Source organism: Ictalurus punctatus, chromosome 25 (assembly GCF_001660625.3).
Source record: "Ictalurus punctatus breed USDA103 chromosome 25, Coco_2.0, whole genome shotgun sequence".
Lineage (NCBI taxonomy): Eukaryota > Metazoa > Chordata > Actinopteri > Siluriformes > Ictaluridae > Ictalurus > Ictalurus punctatus.
This window is the reverse complement of record NC_030440.2, coordinates 7,528,756-7,550,263: the sequence shown is the minus strand read 5'-3', so window position 1 is coordinate 7,550,263 and position 21,508 is coordinate 7,528,756. Positions and strand designations below refer to the sequence as shown.

Here is a 21,508-nt window from a genome sequence, read left to right as displayed (position 1 = left end):
TGATGAAAAGGGACAGAGGCCCACAGATATAGCAATAAAAATACATCTTCCTCGCATGTAAAATCCACACCCATGATTTTAATTTGAAATAAAACAATAAAATAAAAACAAACAAGGACAGTGAGTCTTGTGAACACAACAAACTAACTCCAAGTGCTTTAGTCCTAACCCACTATAGTGGATGGCATTTCTGTTGAGGAATAAGACTGGATCAGCATTTAGAAATACGCCACATATGCAGGCTTTCGTTCCAAACACTCCGTTTAAAAATATTCTAGCTTAATCCATAATTTTTTAAGAGCATCCAACCATGTTAAAGTCCAAAGACAAGAGCAAGAGACATCAGAGGTGCCTATGGCTAAGAGTCCAGGATAAGATGTTAAAACTAAAAAACGTTTCAAATACACTGAATGAAGTCCTGAACACTGCTTTACACGAACGGAACACAGTCTTCAACGGTGTCAGTTCTTTCTTAAATTCTTCAGAAGCAGTGAACCGCCAGAATGGAATTCTCAACAGGTCTCGAAATTTTCAAGAAAATACTTCAGCGCGATGGTAGCGAGCGCCGTAGCTTACTACTCACTTATCGGCGGTACCAGTGCGGGACCGACACCTGTCCATACACCGAAAGAAGTGCGATGATCACATTTTTAATAGCATGTAAAATAATGCAGGTGAAAAATGGAGATTCATGTCAACTGAATTTGTGATCACATTTTTTGTACTGGGTGAAGTTTCTGGACTCTGGTAGAGTAGTCAAACATTTACAGGACACGGTCATGAAAATGTGAGGTGAAACATCTCGCTGAGGATAAAAACAAGGAGATATGGGACGAAGAACCTCAAGACTGAATGAAGGCCTCAAGACTGCATGAATTACTGACTTGCATTATGGGGAGTCTTTGGGACCACACTCTGGTGAGACAAAAAAATAAAAAATAAAATAAAAAACCTGTTCTCAAAGGCAAAGGGTTTTCAAGATACATCCCTTAATGTGGTTGATTATCTTTATTTTAAATGGCAAGGAGTGTATATAAAGTCTTCCCACCCAAGGTAAGCACACCTTGTCCTTTTCTTTTTTCTGTAGTATCACCGTCAAAGGAAATGGACTAGAAAGGGTTTTTACAGTGCTGGTGGGGGGGGATTAACAAATGCAGGAGCGTACAGTAAAGTATGCAGCACAAGGAGCGTGGAGATGTGGCGTCCTTGTGGCAGAACCTTGACGTAGGGATGAAGCTACATCCACATTTAAGTGGGGATGATGCCGTCGCTGTTCTGAATTCCTCGCCTCAGCTCCAGCTCTTCCAGCTTCTGCCACAAGACCTCCCGCTCCTTCTCCTTCTTCTTTTCCCTGAGACAAGGAAGCAAAAAGGAAACCCAGACAGATGTAGATTTCTTCATGTAGGTGATATTTACTTATAGTTCCACTGGAAAGCAAAATGCGAGGCATCTTACCGCTGACGTTCCGATTTGTAAGTCGCGGCGAGTTCATCAAACAGGGCGCTGTTCATCTCCATGAATGCTTTTAGCACGTTGTAGATTAAAGCAGATATTGCTCTGGTGATGGAAAAAAAGAAGAAAAAAAATCTGAATATTTGAAAACATAAAAAAAAAAAAAAAAGTCAAAGTAAACAAGGATGAAAAAAAACCATGAACAAACATTACACTGAATGCTTTCGCCCCTAGAATTCACACTGGACACAACATGCAAGCAATACACGTAGTACATGGAAATTTCTGTCCGATCGAGACTGCTTTCCACAACTGCAATCAGAGGGATTAGAGCAATGACACCATTTGATTTCATCAGGAAAACTGATGACAACTTCAGCTGAACATGAGCAGTGGGGACATGGAGGTTGGGCCAGCTATTAATTATAATTACACTCACCCACAACACGGGTGGGAGAATAAATAAATAAATAAAACAAACAAACTGCAAATTAGTCCAATAATAATGCTGACATGGAAAACTAGAAGACACAAAGACGCCACTGCAATCAAGAAGTGTTAAAAAAAAAGGGCATCTACCAAACACTGTAAATGCAAAATTATGATTTTAAATAAATATACTGTAATTCAAAATATATGGCATGTACAAAAAAAAGGCAGGATGTATTGGGCTGCATTGTTAAACAAAACTCACACTTATCAGGGAGTTAGTGCGGATTGAAAGGTTATAGTGGAAGCGTTATTTGTTCCATGGGACGAGAGTCAATGTATCAGAAACGCTCTGCTAAATGTCCCAAATGGTCTCCTGGATATCCAGCAATCAATGAACTGCGGGGTGAGACCCAATTCAGAGTACACTTACGGGTTCCAGTGCTCTTTGGAGATCCTATAGAGACTAGCAAACATGATGGGCAGGATGACACTGGAGTTCTCCTCTATCAGACTCATGATGTACTCATTGTTCCAGTAATACAGGGCTCGCTCAGCCACCTGCCATGGAGAAGGAAAGGAAGACCATTTTTGAAACTGCAGTGATTTGGAGCAGTTAGAAGGGGTTTGGCTTAACGGTATATAGTAAAATGAATGGGTGTGTCTAAGAGTATAAAATACGGACCTGAAAGTGAGGACTGGATACACATCTGGAAATCTGCTTGAACAGAGGCTCCTGGACCTTGACAAACTGTGTTGGCTCAATCACATCTACAATCTCCTCCAGCTCACCAAGGAACATAACCTAAGAACATAAAACGGAGTAGGCATCTTCCGTCACAGGGCAAACAACCGATCACCATGAACAATCTTGTAGCTACTCTGCAGCGTGTGGACGAGACGACAGACTAGGTTACAGCAGGGCAGATACGGCAGCAGAACACTTGTCCTCACTCCGATGTTTTGCTCTTAACCAAGAGCTCAACACTTTACAGTCAGTGTATTTAACACAGACTTGTCTTACATAGGAGACAATCTCTTAAGAGCACTCGATAAACTTAAACTTAGGTGTTAAAACGCACCTATTATGGTTTTGAAACGTGCCAAATTTTGTTTTAAAAGGTCTCATACAATATAATCACATGCATCCAAGATCAAAAAACACTGTGTTCATAATTTAAACTGAAGCATATGCCCCCCCCCCAGTTCAATGATCAGTCCTGAAAGAGTCATTCTAAACTCCTCCTTTCAGAGAGCATACTCTGCTCTGATTGGTCAGATGTCGCAGTCTGTTGTGATTGGTCTACCATAGTCAGCGTGTTTCAAAAAGGAAACGCCCACTACCACAACGAGTTTCAGCTCCATCTGTCAGTGAGCAGCCGATGAAGACCAGAGGCGGGTCTTTTGTTACCAAATTACGTAGGTTAGTACAGGAAGTAAAGTCTGGAATTACTAATGACTCGTTTCAGCTATTCAGAATCCGTTCCTTCTTTTGGGAGTCGATAACTCAGTTTGTCCTGCGCTTTGATATTTGAAACTTCGCAGACGTTTTTACATTCACAAACAGTTATATAAACACACTACATGAAAGGTAATATTTGAAAAACTATAATAGGTGCACTTTAAAATGTTAAAAAAATATTCCCAAGTCAAAGTAAGAGACATATTTGATCAACTAACAAGAATCATGTTTCTTTTTTTAATTAAGCATCAAATTTTAGTTTACCTCTTTCTGACTGCAGGTTTTCGGCCAGAACTTTAACAAGCCTCTTATCACCTGAAAAGTTCAAATCAAATGAGCGAGACAGGGAGGAAAAGAAAACAAACAAAAAAAAAAACTACTATCAAAGAGAAAGTGAGCAGGATGTCACTTACAGGTTCTGTTAGAGTGGGATCTTTCTCTAGGAATTGCACAATACAGTAGGCCAGCTGCAAGAGACAGAAATGTTGATAAGTGTGTGTGCTGGCTTAACAGCAGCAGCAGTGAAGAACTCTTGCAGTCCTCCTGACTCCACTCACTGTTCTCCCTCAAGGGGATCTATAGACAGTGCACGCATTTATTAAGGTTGTCCTCAATTTCACCCCTTTTGATGAAATCTGCTCAGATGCAAGTACTGAACAAACTTTTTAATAATAACAAATCAACAATACTTGGTAAAAATCTGTCTTGAGACTGATATTCTTTCATACCCCATAGGTCAGATCAGTAGCTTCACTTTTTAGCTCCCCAGTGTGAAATAAAGCATCAAGTGTCACAAGCATGGACAAACAAACAGACAAACAAAAAACTTAACTGTAAAACAGCCAAAGCAGGCACAGGGCCCAGAATACCTGTGCATGGAAGAGGGACAGACTTCTTGCTGAGTGCAGAGGCAGTAAAACTTTTACCAGGAACTGCTTATGTTCAGCTTTCAGAGGAAGTGCAAAACCATTGATGATACTAGAAACAGGGAGGGGGTGCAGGCATGAGTCTCATTACAAAATGACAGTGTACATTCTGCACTAATATTAAAGACTAGTCAGGCATATACCTTCCCAAGATCTCCAACAGCTCAGCCACTCCATTGAAATGCTCGGTTTCATACACAAACCTTCTCCCAACAGAGATGCAGAGACAGGAGAGACATTCAAACACAGAGCAGATATCAGCAATGCAATATTCAACATCATCTGATTTGACTCATTACTCCCAATTTTTTTTTAAATATATAATAATAATAATAATAATAATAATAATAATAATAATTTCACTTTTCTTACCCTAGAAAAATGTTGTTGATCTGTTTGCGGATGAAAGCCCTGAGACCGAGGAACTTGCCATAAATTCTGTGCAGGACAGTCTTCAAGCAGTCCCTCTCACGAGGGTCCTCACTATCAAATAGCTCTAGAAGCTGAGAACAAACAGAGCGAGTGTAAGGCACTTGGTTAACAGGCAGGTTTCTTTAGCAACACACACACACACACACACACACGGTAACACTGAACACAAACACAGATGAACAAAATAAACCAATATGCATTTCTATCACACACCTGTAGTACAAATTTCTGGTCAATGTATTTTTTGGCAATGCTGGGCTGAAATTCCTGACTCTCCAAGAAGCGAATGAAGAACTCGTAGACGAGCTGGACAGACAGACAAGGATTGGGTAAAGTTTTCCGCCAAGGATAAAACTTTGGATAGTATAATTCAACAAATAGCACAAGATGACCTGGGACAGTATGACGTCTGGTTGCTGTGAATGAAGTGGGGGGAAAAAAAAAGTGCCCTCGGGTCTACCTGCAAGTGGGGCCATGAGGCTTCCAACGTCGGCTCATCCTCCTCTGGGTCAAACTCATTACTGTCACTGGGAGGAAGTGTCCGGAATATGTTACAGGACACCTGAGAGAGAGAGAGAGAGAGAGAGAGAGAGAGAGAGAGAGAGAGAGAGAGAGAGAGAACCTAAGGGAAACCCTGAGGCAGTGATGCGTCTAAAGAACAACCATGTTTACCAATGAGAAATGATCAACATGACTGTAGCACCAACCATTTTGACAACCTCTGGATACGTCTGTTCAGTGAGGTAACCTCGGCTAACAGTGACATAGTCCACCAGCTCGTTCAAAGTAGAGCGCTTGTACTCCTTCATCTTGAGGTCAGACAGTGTGTCCATGAAGTCAAACAGAGTGCAGCACTGCTGCAGCTTCTTTAGAAACAACTCTGGCTGCTCTTGGGCAGACACATCTACAGGGAGAGAGTGCGTGAGATGAAAGGAGGAGAAAAACAACAGAAGTGTGCACTTTGTGTCTCTGTGCATGCACATCAGAGGATTCTATCAAATCTGCATCTTTTCCTCTTCCATGTGTTAGAAGTGAAACCCATCTCTCAACCACAAAAAACCCTGCTTCTCCTGTATCAGAGTTTTCATTTGTCTTTTCCTTTAAGCAAAACTGAACAGAAAAAAAAAGACAAATTTGTTGTTCTCCAAATAATACTATATGGCCAAAAGTATGTGGACACAACCATCACAACCAGAAAGTCCCATTCCAAAACCATTAGTATTAATATGGAATTTGTCCCCCACCTTTGCAGCTATGAGACTCCACTATTCTGAGAAGGCTTTCCGCTATATTCTGTAGCATGGTTGTGGGAATTTCTGCCCATGCAGATTGGGCAATGAGGACATTGGCAAACCATGGCTTCATGAAGTTCCCTTTGTGCACAGGGGCACTGTCATGCAGGAACAGGTTTGGGCCCCTTATTTCCAGTGAAAGGAAATATTAATGCTACATCATACAAAGGCATTCCATACAATTGTGTTAGGAACAGTTAGAAAGGCCCACATACGAGTGTGATGGTCAGAAGTGTCCACATTCTTTTGGCCATATACACAGGGTGTCCCATAAGTCTCCATACACAGGGGAAAATAATACTTTGTGATGCAACGAAATATTGGCTTCCGAAAGTTTTCGGCCAAAAATAGGCTGAGAACAGGAGTTGAAAATATATGCCACCACGCCACGCCCCTCAGTACTCAGATTTCACTATCTAGCCGATGGTTATCACGGAGATACCCGGCAAACGGCGATCATGTCAGCGGTTTGGAAATACTTCAAAGTTTCTGATAAGGACATCAAATTTGCAATCTGCAGTGTTTGCTCAGCGGAAATTTCAAGAGTAGGTACGGTGCCGAAGCACTTCTCCACAACAGGTTTGATACACCACCTGAAACGCGACATGCCATTCAATATGCAGAGTACAACAAAACAACAATGCCTGAAAAATAAATTTTTTTTTTTTTTTTTTTTTTTTTTTTTTTTTTTTTTTTTTTTTTTTAAAGTACCCCAACTAGCACGCAAACACCATCGGTCACCACAGTCTTTGAAAAGGCTAAGAAATTTGCAAATGATAGTGCCAAAGCACGTAGCATTACAGAGAAAATAATGGACTTCAGTGCATTAGACGATCAGCCATTCTCTATTGTGGACGACTTTGGATTTCATAGGCTCATAGAACATATTGAGCTACGTTACACACTGCCAAGCAGATGCTGTTTTGCAGAAACCAGTCTACCTGAAATGTTTGACCATGTTGCAAAACACTTTCGTGAGCTTATGACCACAGACATACAAACTCGAAGTTTTACCACAGATATTTGGAGCTCAGACATAAGTCCAACTAGCATGCTTAGCTTAACAGCGCAGTGGATAGATTCTCATTTTAAATTGAGAAACATTTTGCTACACACACACACACACACACACACGAGTTCGTTGGGTCAAACACTGCAGCAGCGATATCTGATGCTTTAGCTACCATGCCTGACACGTGGCACATCGACAAGTTAAAAGTTCATCTGATCATCAGAGATAATGCACAGAACATGGTAAAGGCTATGGAGGACAGTGGACTCAATAGCACACCGCTGCAGTTTGCTGTGAATGAAACAGCAACAGGGAGAAAAATTGTGGGTCACTTTAAGCATTCTCCGCTTGCTTATTCCCGATTGCAAGCATTGCAAATAAAGGTGTGGGACGCCAGCCAAACAACTACAGCAAGATGAAGCAACTCGCTGGAACAGTACGTACATATATTGCAAAGTCTACTTGAACAAAAGCGTGTCCTAGCTGTTAACATGACTGAATATGATCTGCCGGCAACTTTGAGTGCACATCAGTGGATGTTACTGGAAAATACGGTGTCTCTTCTCGCTCTATTCGAACAATTAACGAATGAAATAAGCTCAGCTACTGCGTCTGTTGCTGAAGTTATTCCTGTCGTCGCAGCACTGAAGTGTCTGCTCAGATAAGAGGCGGAAACATATCAAAAAATCTCTACTGGATGCTGTCAACACATGCTTTCTAGATACTGTGCCAACCCTCTGTATTGCATTGCAACATTACTAGATCCGTGAATTAAAGAACGTCACTTTGAGGCAGAGGAAATGCATCCTGCAAGGGAAGTGTTAGAGGCAGAGCCGGAGGTGATGGAAGCATCTTCTGAAGGATCGACACGCAGCACAGAGCAAAGTATGCCAGAGAAACAGGCACGTGCACGTGATGAGGTGCAAACGCCCTCACTTACTGAAACGTTTGATGGAATTCTACAGGAAAGAGCCCTGATCTACAGCAGTGCCATGACAAGTACAGCTACACCACAGCTGGAGACTTATCTAGCTGAACTTCCCATTGCCAGAAGCAACAATCCCCTTCATTACTGGCGCATGAGCGAAGAACACTTTCCATTGCTTGCATGGATTGCACTGAGGTATTTTTCTGCCCCCAGCACCAGCACAGAGAGTATTCAGCGCAACGTCTCGTGTTCTTGATGAGAAGAGGAACCGTCTCTCCCGCCTGAAAGCTGAACAACTTTTGTTTTTGAAAAGAAACCTGCAACTTTTGCTGAAATTGAAAGCAGTCCAATTTGCTGTGTATTACAATTACATTAAAATTCATGTAGCCCTGCAAGACGTTGCTCTTAACTTGAGGTTATATCTGGTGTTTACAGTTTGAGGTTGGTTTTAGTTCTATTGCTGCTGTTTTGCACATCATGTTTACATAAAAAGAATAGAGGGCCTCTGTCATTCTGTGTTTTGTCCGTTTTTATTAAAATGATCGTGTAGCATATTTAAACTTTTTGTATTTGCAAGCTGCTAGCCTAGAGCTGCTAAGTTCATTACGTGACCGCTGTTTTGCATAATAGTTAACGTTACATTATTTGGATAATTGGATAGAAAAATCTGTTAAATTTGACTGCTACAGAACCGAATGAAGAATAATATTTCATATTGTTTTTGTTGTGGGGTGTTCATTTCAATAAAAATGTGATCATTTTATGGGTTTGTAGTTTTTAAATTCAGATTCATTAAATTCATGTAATGATTTAAAAAGTCTAATATTAAACACAATTATACAAAAAAACTAATTAAAAAAAATTATTCTCAGTTTCGGTTTTCGGCCAAGTGCATCCTGAATTTTCGGTTTTGGCCCAGAAGTTTCCTTTCAATGAATCACTAAATATTTTATAGCAAAATGTCCCCCAACATTTTTCATACTTATATACTTATATATATATATATATACACATACACCTTTTTTTTTTTTCTTCAAATAGGTTTTAAGAATGACAAAAGAAGAATGTATTAAAACCATTCTTGTGGCTGGATCGGGAAGCTGTCGCAGTGGAGTTTAACAGGAAACATGGCAAGCACATCACACACACACACGACACTGTTGTCACACTAGGAGCCAAAGTTGGGAGAGACAATATATGGCAATCATATAGAGGATGTTTTGTAAATAAAGTGAGATTTTGATACTTTATGGAGACTTCTGGGACACCCTGTAGTGTATTCTCTAAATGACTCCCATGTAGTTTTGTTCTTGGTGAACATCTGATATCTAAACACGGTGGATTTGATACCTTTCAGTAGTGGCAGCTGCACTAGTTCGATGGGTTTGTCCTGAGATCTGAACTGAGACGAGCTCTGCGCTCGCTTCTGCTTAGCTTTCCGGACTGACTTCCTGGATAAGCCGTCCACCTTGTCTACGGATGGGGGTGTGGTGGCTGCTGAAGACATAGCCCTGAAACAGAAGAAAAGAAGGAAAAGAATAAAGGCAGTCCGAATTATAAGCGTTATGATGATTACTAAAAGTTTTTTTTTTTTTTTTTTTTTTTTTTTTTTAAAACAAAGAGTTATCAGACATAACATCCATCAAAAAAATCAGCAGTGGTTTCTATTGTTTCTGCCTCTGCCAAGACTGCTGCACAATTGGGATAACGGTGTACAAACATCCAGGTACATTCAGAAGAGTACGAGACTAGGCAAGCTCACTTTTTCCCCCTGGACCACAGTCTGCCATCAGATCAAGCATTCATATCACCACAGCAACCACAGCAAAACAATGAATCTTTAGAAGCATTAAAGCTCGGCTTATTTTATTGTCACTTTATAATCTTACTTTGTATTCAAGTGGAATGGTTAATAGGCATAAACCTGCATTGATTATTTACAGTGTGCAGCAGTAAACAATAAATAATAGCACCCACAATAAACGTAAAATCAGGTGATATTAATTTGACCACTTCTTCAAATGTGTGATATGGGAGATGCTCACAGAACACACAAAATTGTTTTTCCAACAATCACCAATGAATGATCACCAACTGATGACAGTAAGGCCTGTGGTTTTGAGGAAGGGAAAGAAGGGGGGTGATATTGTGAAGACAAACGTAATGCATGCCATGCACAAATTGCGCAATTACATCGGAGAAAACACCAGAAGCTTTTTACAAGTCGGCTGTAGCTGCAATGTTTACAAGGTCAGGAATGCTTGCAGAATTAAGCTTATTACTATTCCATACTATACTCATTATTAAGTTTAAAATAAAATGACCTACAATACCCGTGCCCTGTGCTGAACAACATCATCAAAGAAAGATGTGTTGTTGCTCTACTCCGAAGTCAGATAGCAGGTTATTAAGGTTCATACAGGATACAAAATAGGCGGAAAATAAACATTTTACGGGACGCGATACAGATGCTGTGTTTTCTGACACACATAATAGTCTGACTTGATGGCTATTGCGATATTTGATTCCAAAGCTTAATGACTAAAACAATGTGAGGCTGTCTGAGAAAACCTGTATTCTAGACCCAATGGGATAATACACAAAGCACATACTTATAAAAGGCTATTACAGTAATTTATATTGTAAACAATGACTTCTCATAATAACCTATGAACAACGTTTTTTAATAACTAAATGACAACCATAGAATGATTAGAGATCAGCTATAAATCTATAAGCTACAATTAAAGGCTGGTATAAAGACAGTTCTCATGCTCATTATTATAATTTATTAGATACATTTTGAATTGCATGCTAATGAAATCAATAAATAGCAGCTGCTTTTAGACAAGCAGTGTGTTGGGCATCTTTCAGTCGAATTATACTGGACTCTTTAAATGCAACTCTCTCCCTCATCACTGCTGGGAGGTATCAGGTTTAAAACAGCTTTAATTCTGGGTGCAAAAGAGAAACAATTCAAGGACGCTTATATTTTTGACAGATACAATTGTAACGAGATTATCAATGTTATTCACTTCACCGGTTTTAATGTTATGGCTGATCGCTGTATACGTCATAGAAATCAAAAGTCCAGTAACACTCATAATTCAGAAGAAAGCCCACACATTGTTGATAGCACTGTAAAAAGTGTTAATAAATAGCACAGACGTCTCTCTGTACTTCTTCCACAAATGGCTGGAAGCTAAAGCACTGTTATGGTTGTTTGGAAGCATGTACTATGTCAGACTGAAGCTGCTCCTTTTCAGGGTTGCCTCACTCTAGATAGAGGACCTAGCCCTGAGGTAAAATACTGTGCTGTTGTCTCTGTGGAAAACAGCATGCAATACAATGCCACACATGCCATACACAGGCCAGTGAAAGATAACACCCATGGCATGTTAAAGGGAGGGCAATGCCATTAGTCTTGTGAAGCTGGGCAGATGAGGGATGGATGAGGTAGCAGCACGTTGGTCTTCCCAGTGACTGTCAGCGCTTACATAACAGCTCAGTACACATCCTCATAGGCCCGGAGGGGATTAAAGAGGTCTAGCCTGACAGGAAGTTTTCATGCTTTAGCACATTCCTCAGTCACAGACACAAGAAGTGGAGGAAGGAACTCTTCACTGCCACATGCTTCACACACTGTAACAGGTCATTACTGGATAAAGCTGTGTGCCAAGGACATGATTTTAATAGGAGCACTGGTCCTCAATCAAACTGAAAATCTTCAGACCCAAGGTTAACAGACTGCCTGTGTTGCACCTGACTACACTTTACTGACCTTCACAGATGAAAGTTCATCACCATGCACATTTCCATTATCTTAAATTCCTACACTGGGTGTTAGCAAACAGAGATTCGGTCAAGGAGCACACAAACCATGACTTATGGCAACAGTAGATTTAGTAGAATCAAAACTATCTCGAAAGAGAGACGCATATTCAGCTTGCTGAGTCCAGGAAATAATCTCTTCACTAGTCTGATGGGGGCTGGAGAAGACCAAAGCCTTGATGTAAAATCAAGATAATGCTGCATTCAGAGCATGCAGTGAAACTTAGATGAAGCAACAGAAGCGGCTTTCATCTCCATGTCCAGAATTTCAAAATGTGCATGTGACATAATAGAAAAAATAACCATTGGCTACCTCCCCATATGAGGAAAAGGGCTGTAAATGGAAATTCAAAAACACACCTGGATGATCCTCAAACATTTTTGGAGAATGTTCTGTGGATTGAGGAGCTGAAAGTGGAACTTTTTGGAAGGAAAGGGTCCCGTGACATCCGACGTAAACCAAACGAACCAAAGTAGACATCATACCTACAGCCAAGCATGGTGGTGGAAGTCTGATGGTGTGGAGATGCTTTGCTGCTTCTGGGCAACTTGCAATAATTGAGGGAAATCTAAAGGAGAATGTCTGGTCTTCAGTCTTCGTCATTTGAAAGTCAAGCGCAAATGGCTTATGCAGCAAGACAATGACTCAAAAGCCTAGGAGTAAGTCCACCTCTGAATGACAAAAAAAAAAGAAGCTAAACTAAAGTTTTGGACTGGCCTAGTCAAAGTCCAGATTTGAACCAATCAAGATGCTGTGGCGGGACCTTAAACAGGCAGGTCATGCTCAAAAACCCTCCAATGTGGCTGAACTAAAGCAGTTCTGCAAAGAAGAGTGGGCCACATGCCCTGAAAGACTGATCTACAGTTATCGGAAGCGTTTGGTTGCAGTTATTGCTGCTAAAGTTGACACAACCAGATTTTAAGTTTAAGGGGATCACTTTTTTTTTGCTTCCATAAAAATTTTTTTTAAAAAATAAAATAAATAAATAAAAACCGTAAAAACTTACTCAGGTTGTCTTTGTTGTATGTTTCATTTCATTTGAAGATCTAAAACAATTTAGTATAAGATATACACAAAAACACAAGAAATCAGGAACTACTTTTGCACAGCACTGCATGTCCACATGTCCTGAAAATTGTATACTGCTGTTTTTCCTCCCAAATTAAAGAAACGACCAATCTTTTCTAATGTTAATACTGCAAGTTAGGTTTCTAAGTCATCATGCATTAAACTCAGGTTTGTTAGCTTGACTATTTGATATTAAACATTGATTCTAAAACTGAGAAACACAAAATGGTAATTTCCTGTTGGGAAATCTCATCATTGAGAACTCGTATATAATGAACGAAAAGTCAAACTCGGCAGGAATAAAACCACCATCGACCCATTGCTTTTACTGTCAGGACAGGATCAACCTCCAAATTTCACTTCAGCATTCAGGTGATTTCCATTATCGGTCCTGCACTACACACTGCCTATAAATGTAAATGCTAAAGAACAGTAGTATGATGAAACATGCTTTGACATGAAAGCAGTCATAAAAAAAAAAAAGGACTTTGATAGGCAAACAAAAGGTCAAGCAGGGAAGTTAAACTGTCTCAGAGGAATTATCATCTAAAACCTTCCTAGACTGAGACACCTCCGAGTAAATAAACACATGTAAGTAAGCTAAAAAATATCAAAATGTCATTTGGTCAAACCTACAGAGTGGTTTTCAAGACCAGAGTTTTAGAAAGACAATTTGTATTAGGAAATACGAAAGTTGTGTGAAATTCCTTCCAGACTACAGAGCTCTGGTCTAAAACGCAAAGTATAAGGCTTGCGGTGATATTCTGTGTTCCTGGTGTTGGGGAAGCTCACCGATTATATCACAGGCCCACCACGGCACCGCCCCCACTATCGCTTTGCCTTTTTTATAGTAATAAAAATCATTTGGATCAGTTATAGAACGGACGCTACAATTAAAAACTGAATGAGTCTGCTCAATTCAGCATGAGCCGAAGGAGTCGGAGTGACCGCACAGATCAGCAGGGGTCAGATTTCATTTAGCGCGTGACGAGAGTGAGGCGAGCTGACTGACAAAACGATGGTGGAAGATTTGGTTTCAAAAGTTCTGCGTTTAATATAAGCGAGTTTGTCATTGTACTGTTTTGTAGTGCCGTACGAGCATTCATAAGCGAATTAAAACGGGGGGGGTTCATACAGGACGTAGTGCGCACGCGCAGTGCTCTGTACACGTACAGTGCGTGTGACTCGGAACAGCGGGTGAGGAAGAAATGGGACATTTTGCTGCGTTTTGTGTTTTCTGTTAAAATTTCGGCTCTGGGGAGGACAGCGAGTGTCCTCAGAGTAGGAGCTCGACTCGTCAGACGCGGACCTCAGCGCGGTGTTATCAGGAAGTAAGTGTTAAAGTGGAAGTTTTATACGCGGCTAGGCTAAATATGCTAACAGGCTGAGCACAAAGCAGAGCACCAGGAGTTCCATTCCATGCTATAATGTGATGTTGATTTCCTTAAAGTTTGTCTTGATCGTTCTATGTTTACACTTTTACATTGCACACATTTTGTAACATTTTACTTAAGTTCAAGAGTTTCTTTAACACTTCTTTTTTTTTTTTAATCGTCATATAACATAAGAGATGTTTGTTTAAATTCTATTTCGTTTTTGACTGTTAAAGCTAAAGTTATTTGCTGTTTGCCAACCTTTTTTTCTACCAGCCTGTTTAAAAAAAAAAGATTAAAATTAATCAATACTAAATGATAAACATTACATCATGATACATTTTTTAGCTCTACCGCCCAGCCCTACTTTATAGTTGAAATGCCTTGTAGATAAGAGAGTTCCGGGAAAATGACCAGATTGGTTCGAGCTGCCAGGAAGGATACAGTAACACAATAATGCACAAAACATCAAACCAGGAGGTCAATGGGCTATAAGACTACATCAGGTTCCACTCCTGTCAAGCGAGTAGCGGAACATGTGGCTATCATGGGTATCACCCCTTCCAGACAGTTGAAGATTAGAAAAGGAGGAGAGGAAAGAAAAAAAAAATAATAATCACCTGGTCTTCTTCCAGTCATCAACTGTCCAGTTTCAGGGAGTCTGTGCCCATGATAGCCTCACCCTGGCTTGGATTATTTTCATCTAACAACTCTAGTCTATCATGTTTCATTCTTTATTCAATGACCTCTTACCAAGGCTCTTTAAATTAAATATTTGAGCAGCACTGCTGGAACACAGGACTTAAAAGTTTCACGTGAGGCATAAGAATTCAACCTGATCTCTGGAGGTCTGTGATTGCCTGCGATTACTGACTGCATTTCCTACAAATAGAGATCATGATTAAAGCAAGCTGTAGTAAAAACCAGGTAAACACGTACAATCGACATGGCCAAATAAACAACTACACTGCGAAAACAACTGCAGCTGAAGAACACATGATTTCACCGGTGCTGGTTACCTTTTCTTATGCATTAAAAAGGTTATTAGGTATCTGAACACAGAGTTCATCATTTGTCATCAGTCCAAACCCGAAGATCTCAGCTAGCTAAAAGTCTCACACCTTTCAGCAGCAAGCTAGCCAGATAACACTAGTGTACTCGGTAAAACACAAGCACTTACTGAAGGAGAAAGGGCTCTTTCAATCTTACAACCCAGATAAAAGACCAATGAAATGAGCATGAGCAAATGAGGTCTCTGTTAACAGGGTATTACTGGTTTGATTATCAATCATCAAATTAAAGAAACAGTGAGACTGATGTGTTCACTCACTGACACGGAAATGCATGCGCGAACGCAGTATTTTATCATAAAAATAGTTAACACACAAACTGATTCATTTATTGAGGAGTTGGAGTGTGTTATATAGAGCATGCTCTGGTGTGCTACATTACTTCATTTAGACTAAAACCCCTCTGAGGGGAAATGGCACAGAACAGAGTAAACAGTACAGACTCCGCCTCTAAAATATGGGAACGCCTTACACTGCACTACGCTGCTGGCCCCATAACATTACTCGTGTTTTCATGAGAGTAAAATTGGGATTTCTAATCATTTGTATGCGGAACATGAGAAACAAAGTAAACACGATGTACTTGGATGAACCATGCTTATTAATAACCGTGTACAGAGTTCTCCTACCTTTTCCTGTTTTCTACCTGCATCACACATTCATGATCAAATTCAGCTATCTTTCCTGTTCTATCAGAAAACAGTATTTCATGATATTTTGGCCAAAACGTCTAATTTGTATGAAAACTTGATGGGTTAAAAATGACTGAACACGGTCTCAAATGAATGAAAAACTCTATTCGGATCGAATCTGTTTATCAGGCTGTAATATTTATTTTTTTTATTCAATTACACGTTTCCCTAGTAATAAAACTCAAATACAGACAGCGATAAAATTAGCACTGGGGGAGCGAGTTTCCGGCGAGTTGTATTTTTTATGAACCTGGATGTTTGCGGATGTTCACACCGTCAGTTCCTTAAATATCTAATGTTAAATGCCGATAAATTAACTGGAGATGACGACCAGTTAGAAAATAAACAAATTATTCACAGCATTAGTTTATCAGCATTCAACATTAGATATTTAAGGAACTGGCAGAGATACAACTAGTCATTATTTATAGAAAACTAAATGTTGACGATAACGCGCATATTTGAATATAAAATAATGCATTAACGGCCCCTTTAATCAGCTGGTAGGATTTTGCTTTTTTCTTTAGCGGTGTTTAGGGTGTTTAGCCAAGGAATTTAGCCAAGGACCCTTTGTGAATTTCATCCTGCTTGAATATGAGACAACCGACAGATATTTATGCTTTTCTTTTAAGTCTGTCTGACTGGAATTGAACAAATTATGGCTTGAAATGCAGGAAAAACAGGTTACAAATACCTGTAACCTTTTGTTCATCTGGTTTGGCAAACACTTAATAATATTCTCAGGCTGTGACAAATAATCCAGTAAATCCCAATAATGTTGTATCACAGTTAGTGACCTGATATTTAATTAAGCCCAGATAAGTGTTTTTGGTACAAGATTTTATAAATAATCATTGATAGAGTAAACAATTATCAAAACGATCATTAGTCACAGCCATCCAAATCACACATATCTGCTGACATAAATGCAGAAACAAACTGACTAAAAGTGCATGGACAGGTTTAGTGCTTTAGAGATGACACGAATTTTTCTTAGGTGGCCAACACTGAACACACAAACTCCTCTTGCCCAAGTGAGAATACACATCAGCTCCAAAATATTTACTGGTATGGGTTCAAAATAAAGGTTAATTTTATATATGTGCAGACAGCTCAGCAAACTTCTCAGAACTTTATCGTTAACATTTAACACAGAGCATTAAAACACTACCATCACTTTTAGTGTGTGAAAGTCTATATTTGTTAGCCACCTCTGCACCACTTTCTTTAATATTCCCTCATTATTTGCACATTTCATGACTGATATCAATGACCACAAATCCCACTGTACACTACTTGCACCAAGTAAAAACATAAGCTGATATTATATTATGAATTTCACTTCACAATTGGAAAAATCACACAAAAAAAAAGGGTTTACATCAGGTAAGACCAGGACTTTTTTAAAGCACACCCATTATGGTTATGAAACATGCCTAATTTCGTTTTAAAGGTCTCATACAATTCAATACAAGGCATTACCTCCCCGTGTCACAAATGAGACTGTTCGACGATGATCCGTTCTAAAGGATTCATTCTAAACTCCTTTCAGAGAGCATACTCTGCTCTGATTGGTCAGTCTGTTGTGATTGGTCTACCGCTGTCAGACATTTTCCAAAAGGAAACGCCCACTACCATAAGTTTCAGCTCCATTTGTTCGCAGCCAATGAGGACCAGAGGCGGGGCTTTTAGTTACAAACCTACGTAGGTTAGTACAGGAAGTACGTCGGGAATTACTAACGACTCGCTTCAGCTGTTCGGAATCGGTTCCGTCTTTTGGGAATCAATAACTCCGTTTGTTGTGCGCTTCCATATTTTAAACTTTGCAGACGTTAATACATTCACAAACAGCTACATAAACACACTACATGAAAGGTAATTTGAAAAACCATAATAGGAGCACTTCAAATTCCTCCACAGGCCCTTGACCTGCATTACGTAAGATAAGGAACAGCCGGGCATACTCAAAAACTTTACAGTAAACTATTACAGTGCATGAAGCATTAGGGTACATAGACTGAAATTTGAGCTACACTCTAAATAATTATTCTCACACACAAACAATTATATATATATATATATATATATATATATATATATATATATATATATATATATATATAAATATTTTATATACACACACACACGATAGAGAAGTACATGTTTACTCTTAAATACCAAATCACCTTTTTTCAGAAACACATTGCTAATGCACTTTCTTCAGGAATTACACAACAGGATCTGTAGTAACATAAGAAGGGAGATGTAGATCCCAGGCCCATGCAGTGCACATTACACGGAGATGTTGAACACAGTGTAACAGGTCTGTACGGAGCCTGCTGACTTGCTCACAATCACACCTGACTGAGAGTTTGGACTGGAAGGCTGTCTAGACAGAGAGTTTAACCACTATCCAAGACCACATTTTAAACCTCAAAACCCGGAGCTTTAAAAAGGTTTGACATATTTACCTCAAACCGTCAGCGTTCCAATCCTACTGGCTAGATACCAGAAATGTGTGAAGGGTGGTGTAGCTAGCGTTGCTGTGAATGCCTGCTAGCTTTACCTTATAGAACTAGCACGCTATTTACAAAAAAATTTAAATTAAGATTTTTTAAAAATCCAGCTAGATAGTAAATATACAGACAGCGCAAACGTAATAACCGTCGTGTAGATATTGTGATGAATGCAAAGCGCAGAGGAGATTGTGTTTGCGCTTAGCGACCAGCTAGCTACCAGTCGACCTGAGCGTGTCTCAGCATAGCTAGCGAGCAGGTTAGCCCGCTTGTATAAGCTAATCCCTCTGCTACCGTCCCAGCCAGGCTGCGTGAAGCCACATTCGGCTGCGGTCCCCCGAGCGAGTTAACGAAAACGGAATAAAGTGACCGGCTACATCTCCCAGTATTCTAACCTTAACGCCAGAATACGCTTATAATAATAATAATTATTATTACTATTATTAACGGTCACAGTTTTTTTTTTTCTTGTAATATCTATCGGTTTATAAAAACCGAACGCTAACAAGCTACCGTCCGAAGTTTTTTTTTTTCCTGCCTCAAAACAGAACACGGCAATGAGCTTGATTTTTTTTTTTTTTTTTTTTTTTTTAATAAAGTGAGTACCTAACGATTGGTTAGTGTGGAAAATCTCAGTGTAATGGTTGGTCGAAATTACTGCCAATCTTCTTGTGGCAGGGTAAACACGCCCACAAAAGTGAAACTTCGGTGACGTAGACAGCTATCATGTTAGGCTGCGTGTGTTTCTAAACGAAGCAGAGTGGAGCAGAAATGCCCGGATGTCGAGGAATGTCACAGATCCGAGCAGCTACTGAGGGAGACTGTCAAATATTTACCAAGTCGCTGCAAAGCACAACAATTATTTTAGCGATTAGGCTGCTCAGGATTTGATCCGAGGGATTTTATCTCCCTTTCAGCACGAAATCTTTGAACACAAGGTTGCATAACATTCTTTACACACAATAGTGATCATTTCACTTTAGTCAAGTGATTTCTTTCCACTGACTTACAGTTTGATTAGTCACATGGGAGGACGTTTATATATATATATATATATATATATATATATATATATATATATATATATATATATATATATATCAGATGTTTATCCTGTACAATTACAGCAAACGATCATTTATAAATATATATAGCTTTTTGTATTCAAGACTGTTTTGATGAGGAAATTCTCATAAAATAAGTTATTACTATTTCAAGAATGGAACCTAAGAATAAAACTATTACTGATATGTATATATATATATATATATATATATATATATATATATATATATATATATATATATATATATATATATATAACCACAAGGTGGCGATATTATTATTATTATTATTATTATTATTATTATTATTATTATTAATCCATTTTCTATACCACTTATCCTACAAGGTCACGGGGAACCTGGAGCCTATCCCAGGGAGCATGGGGCACAAGGCAGGGTACAGCCTGGACAGTATAGTGCCAATCCATCGCAGGGCACAATCACATACACATTCACACACCCGTTCATACACTACAGACACTTTGGACATGCCAATCATCCTACCATGCATGTCTTTGGACTGAGGGAGGAAACCGGAGTACCCGGAGGAAACCCCTGCAGCATGGGGAGAACATGCAAACTCCGCACACACACAGGAATCAAACCCCTCAAACCTTGGAGATGTGAGGCGAACGTGCTAACCACTAAGCCACCGTGTGCCCTATTATTATTATTATTATTATTATTATTACACACACAACATATGTCTATGTTTATAAATTTATATGTATTTAAGTAGTTAAGTATATAAGTATGTAAATGGTAAATGGTGCATTTATGTAGCGCTTTTATCCAAAGCGCTTAACACTTTGTCTCATTCACCCATTCACACACACACTTACACACCAATGGTTGCAGAGCTGCCAAGCAAGGAGCTAACTTGCCATCGGGAGCAACTTGGGGTTCAATGTCTTGCCCAAGGACACTTTGGCATGTGGAGTCATGTCGGTCCGGAATCCCACCACCAACCCTACGATTAGTGGACAACCACTCTACCACCTGAGCCACAGCTGCACCATAGTATAGTGTATAGTATGTAACTATACACAAACTATATGTAATTTATATTGAATCATTACAGGATACAGGTAGGTTTGCCATAACACACCGTTCAGTATTGAAAAGAAGGTTTTTGGACATCACTCTGTTTGAAACATAAAGACTGCCAGACAGATCCAATATTTGCTTGAAGGTTTGTGGACACCTGAACATCACACCCATATGTGCTTGTTGAACATCCCATACCAGATTTAGTCCCCTCTTTGCTGTTATACTAAGCTCCACTCTTCTGGGAAGTCTTTCCACTATTTTGGAGCGTGGCTGTGAGGATTTGTGTTCATTCAGCTACAAGAGCATTATTGAGGTCAGACACTGGTGTTGGGTGAGGAGGATATCTGGTAATCAGTCAGCATTCCAGTTCATTCCAAAGATGTTTAATGGCGTTAATGTCAGGGCTCTGTGTTGGACACTCGAGTTCTTCCACTCCAAACAGGGCAAACCATGTCTTCATGGAGCTCGCTTTGTCTAAAGGAGCACTGTCATGCTGGAACAGGTTTGGGCCTCTTAGTTCCAGTGAAGGGAAATCTTAATGCTACAGCATACAGACACTCTATACAGGGATAGAACCTATTTTAACATGTGTTCCTTTAGGGGGTATCCAAAACAAACCAGCCGCATACTATGTCAATGTAGATTCTAACAAATTCCACACACATACCCAATCTCAGTTTTGTGGAAAAGAAGTTAGGTGTGGTGATAACACATGATCAGCAGTTAAGTTGCTGTGCAAGTAACAAGAAGGCTTTTTGGGCTGCTTCAGGAGTGCCAGAACCCAGCTGATCGTTCACCTTAAGACCAGCTTTCTTCCAAATTGGGCTATATAAACATTTACAGCTGATTAATCAGTGACAGTATACTTATACAGTGTTAAAAGAGGGACTCATTTTTAACAGTGGAAAAT

General features: G+C 39.6%; 1 protein-coding gene across 1 annotated transcript; it reads right to left on the bottom strand.

The window, feature by feature from the left end:
• Nucleotides 1-58: 58 nt before the first annotated feature.
• Nucleotides 59-19,052, bottom strand: ppp2r5ea (protein phosphatase 2, regulatory subunit B', epsilon isoform a). The gene is made up of 14 exons (XM_017456090.3): nt 18,440-19,052; nt 9,284-9,444; nt 5,409-5,605; nt 5,162-5,263; nt 4,915-5,007; nt 4,642-4,772; nt 4,413-4,472; nt 4,213-4,321; nt 3,757-3,810; nt 3,608-3,658; nt 2,567-2,686; nt 2,315-2,442; nt 1,456-1,557; nt 59-1,351 (listed from the first exon to the last, which is right to left on the bottom strand). The coding sequence occupies exons 2-14, from the start codon at nt 9,438-9,440 to the stop codon at nt 1,249-1,251; spliced, it is 1,407 nt and encodes a 468-aa protein (XP_017311579.1). The 5' UTR covers nt 9,441-9,444; nt 18,440-19,052; the 3' UTR covers nt 59-1,248.
• Between the last annotated feature and the right edge of the window lie 2,456 nt (nt 19,053-21,508).